This window comes from Vanacampus margaritifer, chromosome 19 (genome assembly GCF_051991255.1).
Source record: "Vanacampus margaritifer isolate UIUO_Vmar chromosome 19, RoL_Vmar_1.0, whole genome shotgun sequence".
NCBI lineage: Eukaryota > Metazoa > Chordata > Actinopteri > Syngnathiformes > Syngnathidae > Vanacampus > Vanacampus margaritifer.
Window position 1 is genome coordinate 11853278 of NC_135450.1, and position 12489 is coordinate 11865766.

Here is a 12489-nt window from a genome sequence, read left to right on the forward strand (position 1 = left end):
CCGTATCCTGGCTGTCCTTTGCGAGACGTGCGCACACTCACGAGTCACGACCAACAACGAGGCGCTCTAAAGCGGCCACATCGTTGGGCTAACTGAAGGGAAGTAGGCATAGCTAGCCAGCTAGCTACATGTTGCAATTTTGACTCATAACCGCCAATGTAAATGAAGGCACTCGCATTCTTTTACATTAGGGGACGGGCGACATGTTTTAGCCACGCTCAAAAATCTGTAAAACTGAAATGGTGAATTTAAAGGCACAATTCAGAAGTACATAGTACATAAAGCACAAGTACATAAAAAAAACAAAAGTGTGGCTTTATAGACATAACTCCCTCATAAATCATTTAATTTGAGAGGTTCCACTGTCTATCCAGTAGCTTTTTGTTCTGTAAGTGGCTCTTTTGTTTCTGCTTAGCCGGCTCTCCCCAGGAAAAACACCGCATGTGAGGAGCGGATGAAAGACGAGGGTCTCTGAACAGACTTGAGTAGAAGATCAGACAGCAGAAGCGTCCCGGTGCTTGCGCGCTCCCCTGCAGGCTGCGTGCACAAGAAAGCTGCCAGCCCGGGAGCGCCGCATCCCGTCTGCACGGATGAGAGCGCAAAAAGACGGGGCGGCGTGTTGCGAGGGAATTCCTTGCGCTTTTGCTGCCATTGCGAGCTGCGTGCGCGCTCGTCCCAACCGACCAAGCGGTGCCCTTCAACGCTGCCGTGACATCACGCCTTCCCGTGCCTTGTGATTGGCCGCGCGGCGGAGGGAAGGGCACGCTCGGTACCAACAGCGGGAAACGGGGAGGGGAGGGGCTGTGGTGCGAGAGAAAGATTGATGCTGAGGCAAGCCGGTACCGCACTGCACTCGCACACGCGCACACTTTTTCGGCACTCCTGAGCCGCTTAGAAGGGAAAAACACTCTTTGCTGCAGGACGGGAGGACGTTAAGCAAAAACAATCAACCTCCTAGCAACAGTTTTGAAGGAGCTCCTGGATGAGTTAGCAGCAAGGGCAGGATCAAGGGCAAAGTGTAGCCCCCCTTCATTTTTTGGGGGGGGGATGTCCTCCCGACTACTCCATGAGAGGCACAGACCTGGGTACGACATGGCAAGACGAGTGGAGGGTGACACCTCCCCGAAAAAGAACATACCCTTCAACCTTGTGACCGGCTTCTACCTCTTCCTGCGCGGTGAGTGTGTCAGCCTCTCTGAATGTGTGTGCGTGTGTGTCCCTGAGAAAAAAAACTGCAGTGTACAGTTAAGTCCAGAAGTATTTGGACAATTTCTTGCACAAAACGGCTGTCATTCCTTAAAGTGCTGTATTTTGATTTGTGGGGATTTCTTTATTAATGAACTCATTCACTGCCATTGACGGCTATTGACGTCAAACATTCATTTGAACTATTTCTATTAGTTTAATTTTTTTCCCACTTTTGTTAACAAGAGTATGAAAACCTAGATTTTCTTTAATTTTACATTTAGAACAGATATAAAATTTATGATTAATCGTGAGTTAACTATTTAAGTCATTAAATTTTTTAATTGTAATTGCATTACTTCATGAGTTAACTCATGATTAATCACACATTTTATATCTGTTCTAAATGTAAAATGTAAAATTCTAGGTTTTCATACTGTTGTTAACAAAAATGGGGAAAAAAATTTGAAATAGTTCAAATTAATATTTGACGTCTATAACCGTCAATGGCAGTGAATGAGTTAAAATGAGTTGTGCTGGCAAAACCTTAAAAACAGAAATCACCACTGTCCAAATACTTCTGGAACTGTATGAGTGTGGGTTAATGTGGGTCTTAAGTCTATATTTGTTCAGCTGCGGGGTGGGTTCACATATATTTAAGGGAGGGGGGGGGGGGGGGTTGTACAGCAGGAGCTCCATCTGTAAGGACTTAAGAGATGGCAGGGTGGCTGGTTTGAGACCCACTGTGGGATACGCAGATGTTAATTGGGTGGGGGTGCTGGAGAGATTCCAGTCTGCACCGAGGACACTGTTAGAGGTGCCCTTGAGCAAGGCACTGGACCACTGAAAGTGCAGTTTTATTGTCTCGTGAATGCAGCAGAACTGATGAGGCATGTTGCAAAAATTCACTTCATAAGAGATTTTGGGGGGTGGGTGGCGGGTTGGGGGTAAAAAATGGCTATTATTTTTCACAAATCATCTTTCCCGTTGAAATGAATGGAAATGCAACTAATCTGTTTCAGCTACTGATATGAATATATGACTGGATAGCTGATAGGCCAAGACTTTTGAAGCCGCGAGGCCGCCATATTGCTCCTCCCAAGAAACGTTTCTCGGCATACGATCCCATCCATTTACAGTATTGAAATTGGAGAACATTTGAGACAGTACTTAGTAGAAATAGCATGATTTATGATGTTTTAAATTTGTTAAACATAAACAAGAGGACTTCAGACATTTTACAACTTGCCTTAAATACATGTATAAAATATATGCTTAATGATGTTTACAGGAGGAAACTTGTATGTTTTTTTAAATTAAAGAATTATAACTGTAATTCAACAAAAGATGCTTGTTATTATTTTTATTTTATTTTGTTATACTTGTTAAAAAATAGTGAAATAGTACGTATACCGTATAGTTTTTATACAGTAGTATGCTCGCAAGATGAGAGGAGCAAGATGGCCGCCCTGTCGCTTCAACGGCTCGCAGGGGCGTGTATGGGCTATCGGCTATCCAGTAGTATATTCAGATCAGTCGTTTCAGGCCACCCCAAAAAACTCATGATTTCGTTACTTGTGCTTCTTCTGTGGGATCTATTGGCACTTAATGACTCTTTACTGCCACCAAGTGTTGTTGTCCTAAAACTGCAAGGAAACCAATGTGAATTGAAGTTTTTTGCCGCCATCTAGTGGTGGGGTCTGAAGTGCCCTCACATAAAAAAAAAAAAATTGTTCAAAAAGGCAGTGTAAAGGGGTGTCAAAGTCATTTTTGCCACAACACACATCATAATTATGGTTTCCTTTGGAGGGTCATTATGACTTTAAGCTCATATAAATGCATATTCGCTCATATTATCACATACACAGAATGCAGTAAAATAATGCGATATCGCAGTGTTATTAAAGTTGAAACGTGTACAAAAAAGGGCACAAAAAGCAAAGCACACACTGAGCTGGCCAGCATACAATTCTGAAGTTTTGAATGATTTAACAGAAACTGGCTTTGTACCATAGAAGACACATCATTTAAACTAAGGCTGAATTCTGTCACTCATTTGCAGAAAATATCTTTGATATTTATCAATTGTTTGCCCATGGGGTAAACCACTTTGTGTGAGTTTGTACCTCCACTTCCACCAATTTTTGCCGCTACGCTTTGTTACCCCAGCAACCGCAGCCGCCAAGACAACAAAGCAGACCTTAATGATATTTCATTAAGATAAGAGACGGGCCGCCGTTGATGAGACTAATGATACAGACCGATGCCGCCTGAGAAGCTAATCAAGTGTGTTGAAATGCCGCTCCCGGGCTCGCGTGCTGAGGTTGCCTTTTTCCCTTTTGTACGTATTGAATGGATGCCAACGGGAGCTCAAAGTCACCTCGTCCCACGGGCTGAATGCACCACACACCCGGGCGCCAATGTTCCGGCCGTCATGCGTGCTCTTTCTTTAACGTGGCTGAAATCATTCTCATTTCCCCTTCCGATATTACCACATATCAATATTTGATCAGATCAAGAGAGAAATTCATCCAGAAGGGACCTGCTCGTTTAAATGTGCCCATCTGCATTATGAATGAAACGCTAAACACGCACACACCTGGCTGTCCACTCACTGTACTCAGTGACCCACTAACCAACTTGAGTTTAATCAAATCGTCAGAGTATTCATTAAAGTCGAGGAACTCCCTGTCCTCTTTTGCTGATGACATCTCAAGGATATTGCAGTCTGACGTATGGAAGAAGCTTTGTCACACTGCAGCTATTTACATGTGTATGATGGAGGGATGAATGAACTTTTTGTGTGGTAATAGGAAAAAATAATATTAAATGAATATTTTTTTATCATTTTATTATTAATTTAGAATGGAATAAAAAATATAAAAGTATGTTTTCCTACAGATACTTCTTGTCAGGAAATCACCATGTCATGGTGGAGCGAGCTTGTTAGCATGCTAGCTAGTTAGCTCGCAATATAGCAAACATAATAAACAGCTAACTTTCTCGCAAGTGTCTGTTATGTGGTTATTATTAATTTAGAATAGAATAAAAAATATAAAATAAAGTATGTTTTCCTATGGATACTTCTTGTCAGGAAATCACCCTGCCACGGTGGAGCGAGCTTGTTAGCATGCTAGCTAGTTAGCTCGCAGTACAGCAAACATAATAAACAGCTAACTTTCTCTCAAGTGTCTGTTATGTGGTTATTATTAATTTAGAATAGAATAAAAATATAAAATAAAGTATGTTTTCCTACAGATACTTCTTGTCAGGAAATCACCCTGCCACGGTGGAGCGAGCTTGTTAGCATGCTAGCTAGTTAGCTCGCAGTACAGCAAACATAATAAACAGCTAACTTTCTCTCAAGTGTCTGTTATGTGGTTATTATTAATTTAGAATAGAATAAAAATATAAAATAAAGTATGTTTTCCTACAGATACTTCTTGTCAGGAAACCACCCTGCCACGGTGGAGCGAGCTTGTTAGCATGCTAGCTAGTTAGCTCGCAGTACAGCAAACATAATAAACAGCTAACTTTCTCTCAAGTGTCTGTTATGTGGTTATTATTAATTTAGAATAGAATAAAAAATATAAAATAAAGTATGTTTTCCTACAGATATCACCATGCCATGGTGGAGCGAGCTTGTTAGCATGCTAGCTAGTTAGCTCGCAGTATAGCAAACATAATAAACAGCTAACTTTCTCTCAAGTGTCTGTTATGTGGCTCTAAACGTGTCACATAGAGCGAGGCTGTAGACTAGAGTGTTGGTTCAAACCCAACCCGGTCCGCGAGCCCACTAGCGGCTAATAGCTACTAGCCGCTAGTAGCTATTAGCTATTAGTACTTTTTGGAGGTGGTACTCTGAGTAAAAAGTGTAGACACTGTGTAGCTCTCCAGCCAACAACTGTATTCCCGTCTCCTCTATTGTTTATGACCGCTTGTTAGCATGCTAGCTAGTTAGCTCGCAGTATAGCAAACATAATAAACAGCTAACTTTCTCTCAAGTGTCTGTTATGTGTGTCACATAGAGCGAGGCTGTAGACTAGAGTATTGGACAAACCTAACCCAGTCCGCGAGCCCACTAGCGGCTAATAGCTACTAGTAGCTATTAGTACTTTTTGGAGGTGGCACACTGAGTAAAAAGTGTAGACACCGTGTAGCTCTCCAGCCAACAACTGTATTCCCGTCGTCTCTATTGTTTACGACCGTTGGTGACACTTTTGTCTTCTGATTTACAGACGAGCAGGAGTCTGTGCAGAAGAGGACGTTCACCAAATGGATCAATTCCCACTTGGCCAAGGTAAGATTGCGTTTGATTCCCACTGCCAGCCACACAGCCTGCATTGTGCCCCCTTTCCCTCCCCAAATCCTTATTCCGCCTCTTTAATCCAACCTCTCATTCTTTTTAATGCTCCGACATTTGCTCCATTTTTCCAAACACATTGCTGAGCTGGTCATGGGACCCGCATGCCAGGCAGCTCAGACCACACGCACAAACAGACAGACGCACAAACTCACGCCTCTTGTTTTCTTTCTCTCACTCTCGTTTAGCTGCAAGGAAGGATTTACGCTGGCTCTAATTACCACTTTCACATTACAGCAATTAGCACAGTAGACTTCTTTGTTCCCGCAAGCTAACATTCGTCATTCAAGTGTCGATAACCTAGCGGTTCTCCTTACCAATTTAGATGGTTTGGATAAAGGGTTTCTAGCTTAATAAGCTCGGACAAACTGTAACTCTCACTCAACATCTGCACATGATGCGGCCTCATACCAAATTGGGCTTTACTACGGGGTGTAATTGGTTTTAATACACAATATTTAACCACTTGGCATTTGAGTAGCGGGTCAGAAATGCGCCGACAAGGTAAATATGTCACACTGCAACACAATTAAGTATTCTTTCCTATTGGATTCAGACAGCTGTGGAGACCTTGAGCCATGGCGACGTGGTGCAGAAAATTCATTTGAAAAGCGCCCCCGTGGGGAATAAACCTTGACGTAGTATGAATTCTCACGGTTTGGGATCACGCCAGCGGAAAATTATCCGGAGTCAAATATATAGAAACGGCTTGAATTGTTAATGACACAAAGCGTAAACACATGGTTTATTTATTGTGTACTGTTTAAGGTATTCTTAAGTCGAGCTATGGACTTTTTGCATCCCAAGTGCGAAGCTTAGATTGAAGATTAGAACAAAACGTACCCTCTTAATTACCCATAATGCATAAACAATAGACCTTACCATCCACAATTAATTCATTCACTGCCATTGACGGCTGTAGATGTCGTATATCCATTTTTACGGGGCTGGTAGTAAATGTTAGTTTTTTTTTTATTTTGCAGCACTCCTCTTCCTGATGGGCTTTACTTCATTTGGCTGTTAATGGTTCTGACAACTTGATGCAGATGAATCTTCGAGTAGCATTTGGAAATATACCCAATAAGAGAAAAAAAAAGAAAAAAGATCTCCCAAGCGATGAAATGTTTACCATACACGGTGGCATTTTCAGAAAGCACTGTGAAAGCGTCACAGAGAAATCAATGTAATCAAGTTAGGCGGGCTTAGCAGGGGACAACGTAAGATGGCCGCCAGTAGCTTCCCTTCTCCTTTTTCTTTTTTTCTTTTTTCTTTTTCGTGGAGAGCTCAGTATTGTTCATTCGGTAATTTTACCGATTTGACATGTCATCATCATTGCTCTCCTTTATTTATTTTTATTTTTATTTTTATTTTTATTTTTATTTTTATTTTTATTTTTATTTTTATTTTTATTTTTATTTTTATTTTTATTTTTATTTTTATTTTTATTTTTATTTTTTATTTTTTATTTTTTATTTTTATTTAATTTTTTATTTTATATTTTTATTTTATATTTTTATTTTTTATTTTATTTTTTATTTTTTATTTTTTTTTATTTTTTTTAATTTTTTTTTTATTTTTATTTTTATTTTTTTTTTTTTTATTTTATTTTTTGTTTTATCTTTTTATTTTATTCCCTTCTCCTGACGGCAAGTAAGCGGCATTGTTAGTCCATTCACTTATACGTCCTTGGTCACTTCCTGTTCAATATGGGGCACTTCCGAGTCACTTCCTGTTGATTTTGGGACACTTCCGGGTCAATTTTTGTTGAATTTGGCACACTTCCTATTTATTTTGAGGCACTTTAGTATCCCTCACAGCGCCCTAATGTACCTAATAATGTGTCTGGCATCAATCATAGTTCTATCCAAAGCTTTCGTCTCTGGTTGATTACACCGGTTGCTTTCTCCTGCGTTACCATGGATATACTGATTGGTTATGTGAAATGTCATTTAAAAAAAAAAAAAAAGAAGAAAAAATCTGACGAGCAGCAAGAGAAGGTCAATAAAGGTCTTTTAATGGGGAGATGCATTTTTTTCCCCCAACCTAGAAAGTTCCTGGAAACGCCATTTAGTTGTAAGAGGATTTCTGATTCAAAGAAAAGTGTGCGCAATGAAAGAGACAAGAGGAGCTTTAACAGTTGGTTTAACTCGGCTCTCCGAGGGGTGGATCATGCCCTTGGCTATGCAGATGATTAGGCCACTACCAGTTATCACAGGTCTTTAATTTGGCGCCTAAAGCTATGTGATTAATCGTTAGGTGAGTTGAGACATGGCTTTGGGGGGGGGGGGGCGGGGGGGGGGGGGGTACTGGGTTGGGGATGTGGGGTAAGGTGGTTCCTTTTCCTCCACAGGTATAACAAAAGACATCACAGCGTGTGAGAACCTCTAATTCACAAAGATGATTTATGAATCTTATTACACTTAGCAGTTCACCAGATTAATTTAAGACACTCACAGGTCACATTATTAAGTACATGTGAACAATACTGAGCTCTCCAGAAAAGAGAACAATTTTTTTTTAAATAAATAAATAAAAGAAATAAAATAATTAAGTACATGTGCACGGGTTCGACTGCGCACCATCACGCCGCACAATTTAGCGTTTATTTCCAATTTTGTTTATCGAGGGAATTCTTTTTTTTCTTCGATTATCAGACAACTTTAATATGTGGAAGGCCCCCCCCCCCCCCCACCACCCCTTGCATGACGCTGGAGTGACATTTAGGCAGGGTACGGGAGATTTGAATCCAACGAGTGGGCTCCCGACTTTGCGTTCCGGCAAATCCCCTTCGAGACGGCTAAAGCTTAATTAGCGAGTGGCCAGCGTGATCGGCAGAGGTCTCGTCGTCGCTGAGGCGTTTCTTCGGTAAACAGTTTCAGTACACTTAAGTGTTCCCTCAGATTACACAGTTAAGTGTTTTTTTTTGGGGGGGGGGTGTTTAATCAGCCTCGCAAATATATGCGTATAAATAAGCACCAGCTCTGTTAGGTACAGTCGGAGTCCAATTGTGTCCCTTAAGGTAAAAACTACATTAACACGACGGGACTAATTACGCGAAGGTGACCGAACGTTTCCATGTCCAGCGAGGAAAAAGTTTGTTCTCCCCATTGTCAAAGTCTCAAGGTCATTAATACAGTATTTTGGCGTGGTACGAGCCGCCATTAAACACCCAAAGCTACAATTATGCACTTTTTAATATTTTTTTTTAAAATTCTGCCTGAGGTTTCCTTGTGCGGAGGTCCCCCCTTGTGTAAAGCAAGATTATGCAAAAAAAATATGCAAAAACAACTACCTGGTCCAAGAACCCATTAAAATTGGCCTTGGCAGAGGTGCGCATCCCCACAGGGTGCCCCTCAGATTCAGGCCCAAATAGTAGTAATGATGCATACATTCAGCCAATTCTTTGTTAGGACCTGCAGTCATCTCGTCTCAATGGATGGGGTGGGGGGGGGTGGGAATCAATATTCTTATGCACTGTAATCAGTACTACTGACTAATTCCCCACTTTGAAATGTTGCCAAAATATGATATTAATGGGACAATAGGGAAAAAGTAGTAGGACTGGGCATGAAATTAAATGTAATGTAATTAATAGAAATAGTCATTTGACGGTGTAGTGGTTCACTTGCCTGACTGCCAAGCAGGCTGGGTGCTTTCAATTCAAGGTTGTTATAGTCAACGAAAATAACAAAAAAGGTCAAATATATATATATATTTTTTTAATTTATTTTTAAAAAAAATTTTTTTTAATGAAAATGCTTTTTGGTTAATTTTAATGATTATTTTTTTTCAAGTATTTTTGGACGTTCATACAGAAGAAAGAAAGGTCAAAGAGTCGTTTGAGAATTGTTGTTTACTTTCTTGCACAATACTTTTTTTCTCTCCCTATCCTGTGCTCGAGAAATACTTATGTAAAACTAAAACTAATACTAAAATGAATACAAATTTAAGTAAAATCAAGATTTTTTTTTTGAAGAAATAACAACTAACAAACTTAATCAATTAATCTAAAAAAACAGTCAAAATGAAATAAAAACTACCGATAAATATAATAAAAACTCTTAAACTATTATATGATTATTGTAACCCAAAAAAAAGCTAACCGCTGCAACATTTAGGCAAATTTGATCAATCGAAAAATACAATTGCATTTAGTACCAAAATATTACTCACTACCACAATGAAAGTGGGAATTTGAAAAATAATGAAAAATAATGTTCCGTAATAAGTAACCTGACATGCTGATTTTTGTTACCAAAAATGGTTCCTTGCCCTGTAAAGTGGCCGAGTTTCCTCCCTGCGTCTCCACACTGTTGATCCCCGAGAATCCACCGAGTGGCGTGTTTCAGGGAAATCAAACACGAACCCACCGTCAAGAAAGACACATGCACGTCCCCGAGCCCCTCCGCATACAATCAATTATGGCACCAGACACTCATGTGTAATTAGCTCATTAAGACCCTTGATTTATTTTTTTTTTCCTTCTTCTTCATCTTAGCTCATGTGGCTCAGCAGAGGAAATGGATATTACTTTCTTATTTTTTGTAATTATCCCCCCAAATACTCTCATTAGCCTCGGGATCATCAAGCACAAAAAAAAAAAGGTAAATTTAACTCCAATTACCCCACGGGGGCGATTTAACCCTTTCTAGTTGGTGGAGGAGGCACACATGCTTTTCTGTGTATTTTAATAAGCAGAGCCGTGAAATGACATTAGAAGAAAAGCCTTAACTGTGTTGAACTAATTAATTTTTTAGCACATGTGAGGCTTGGGGTGTCTCTTTTTTTTCCCCCTCCTCTGTCCTCTCTCATCTGTCTCGCTGCCACTCTTTTTCTGCTCAATTATACCCCTCCTGCATATCCACTTGATGGGTACACACACACACACACACACACACACACACACACACGCGCGCACACACTCCAATTCCATGCGCACAAGCCTTTCCTCTCCTCTTTCTCGCTCAGTCCTTTCCTCCGCTAATCTCCCTGTGAATGGCTGGCTAGTCTGAACACCCCCCCCCCCCCCCAGCATGTGACTGCACTCTTAAGAGAAATCCTTGATGTGGCGTCGGCGAAAAACAGAGATATGTGGATTTTTTTTTTTCCCCCCATCACAGTCTGCGAGGTTAGCGAGGGAGTCAATGAGAAAGGGGATCCGGTTTGACATCATCAGCATATTTTAGGATTTGAAGACCCCACTCGGAACCCGCTGAGCCCCTCACTGACTCCACTTATCACACATAAACGCCACAGTGGGGAAGGAGGGGGGGGGGGGGGTAATGCTTTTGGGGGCTCCAAGTACATCTGTAGGAGGATTTCCTGGTGAAATTAATGTCTTCTAATGTAGGGGGTTGGACTTTTTAGAACTCAGTCAGGATATCGGAACTGTGTGTTTGTGTGTGTGTGTGTGTGTGGGGGGGGGGGGGGTGCTAGTTTGTACTGTACAGTGGAAAAGGGTCATATATAGGGTCTAACTCAAAACAGTGTCTGATGACTTTTTATTCATCATTTCATCATTCACTGCCATTGACGGCTATAGACGTCAAAAATTCATTTGAACTATTTCTATTAGTTTAACATTTTTTCCCCCCACTTTTGTTAACAAGAGTATGAAAACCTAGAAAAAAAAAGTACATTTAGAACAGATATAAAATTTAGGATTAATCGTTTTTTCATAGTAGTGTTTTTTTCCCCTCAATTTCCGCGATTGAGCCATTTCGTATAGTCTGACTAAAACCGAAATCATACAAAACAATATTTTCTGTCGGAAATAATCCAACCATAAAATTACCAAAATGCATTTTATAGAAAAAAGCTATAGTTTTACATACAGAACATTTTTGATATATAAATGACTGATAAAGTGGATAAATGGACATTTGACATCACTTTTACCTTTATTTAAGACTCTTGATGGTATATTTTATTGTGTTTTCCGTCTTCTTGATCAAAAGATCGGCACTTGGAACTTTCTTGTGTATTGTGGTTAACAGACAGCAAGCTTTTATAAACAAGACGATAACAAATCTTTTTTGTCTGTTTGGCAACACTTCAAAAATCGGCAAAATCGGGGGTTAAAAATCCTGTCAAAAGTTAGTCCTTCAGAATAAAAATACGCAGTACCAACGCGGTTATTTTAACTCATTCCCTGCCATTGACGGCTATAGACGTCAAAAATTCTTTGGAACTATTTCTATTAGTTTAACATTTTTTTCCCACTTTTGCTAACAAGAGTATGAAAACCTAGAAAAAAAATGAATGCACATTTAGAACAGATAGAAAATTTAGGATTAATCGTGAGTTAACTATTAAAGTCATGCGATTAATTACAATTAAAAATTTTAATCGGCTGCCGCCGCCCCTAATTTTGTACAATCTTTTATTAAAAAAAAAAAAAGATTGTTAAAAAAATGTTTTTAGGTTTTCTTACCCTTGTTAACAAAAGTGGAAAAAAATTTTTAAACTAATAGAAATAGTTAAAATGACGTTTATAGGCGTCAACGGCAGTGAATGAGTTAAACTACTTTGTGTCTCCTAAATACGCCACGATGCATGCTATTGTTATGAAGGTCTGACTTTTTTATTATTATTGATATCTCTTTGACTGCCAAAAACGTTAAATAACGTTTAGTAAAATCCTATGGAGGAGTGCCAAAGACGTTAAAAGACGTTTGTTTCAAAACAGAGGTGAAACTAACTATTTTCTATTGTTGATTACTGAAAAACGGAATAAGGTAGAAACAAACTTTTTTTTTCTGATGAAAGATGAGAGTCCAATCTTTCATTTGGTAGTATGTGTGTTTCCATAGTCCAAACACATAATTTTCTATGGTCCTTGAAAGATCAGTCAAAATGCTTAAAATCGGCTGGCACCCACGGCATCCGTTTTCTGAAAACGTCTGGCAGTCAAAGAGTTAACATCTGGATATTGCTTAGCC

General features: G+C 39.8%; 1 protein-coding gene across 11 annotated transcripts in view; it reads left to right on the forward strand.

Annotated features, from left to right (window-relative positions):
* syne1a (spectrin repeat containing, nuclear envelope 1a) overlaps window positions 1-12489 on the forward strand; it is a 143321-nt gene that overhangs the window by 14517 nt on the left and 116315 nt on the right. For 10 of the 11 annotated variants that reach the window (XM_077551889.1, XM_077551886.1, XM_077551890.1 and 7 more), the window contains exons 2-3: window positions 416-1177; window positions 5424-5485. In XM_077551889.1, the coding sequence (XP_077408015.1) occupies window positions 1048-1177; window positions 5424-5485 (192 nt within the window). In that variant the 5' untranslated portion in view covers window positions 416-1047. The remainder of the gene's footprint in view (window positions 1-415; window positions 1178-5423; window positions 5486-12489) is intronic. The other variant, XM_077551888.1, reaches the window with a different exon arrangement.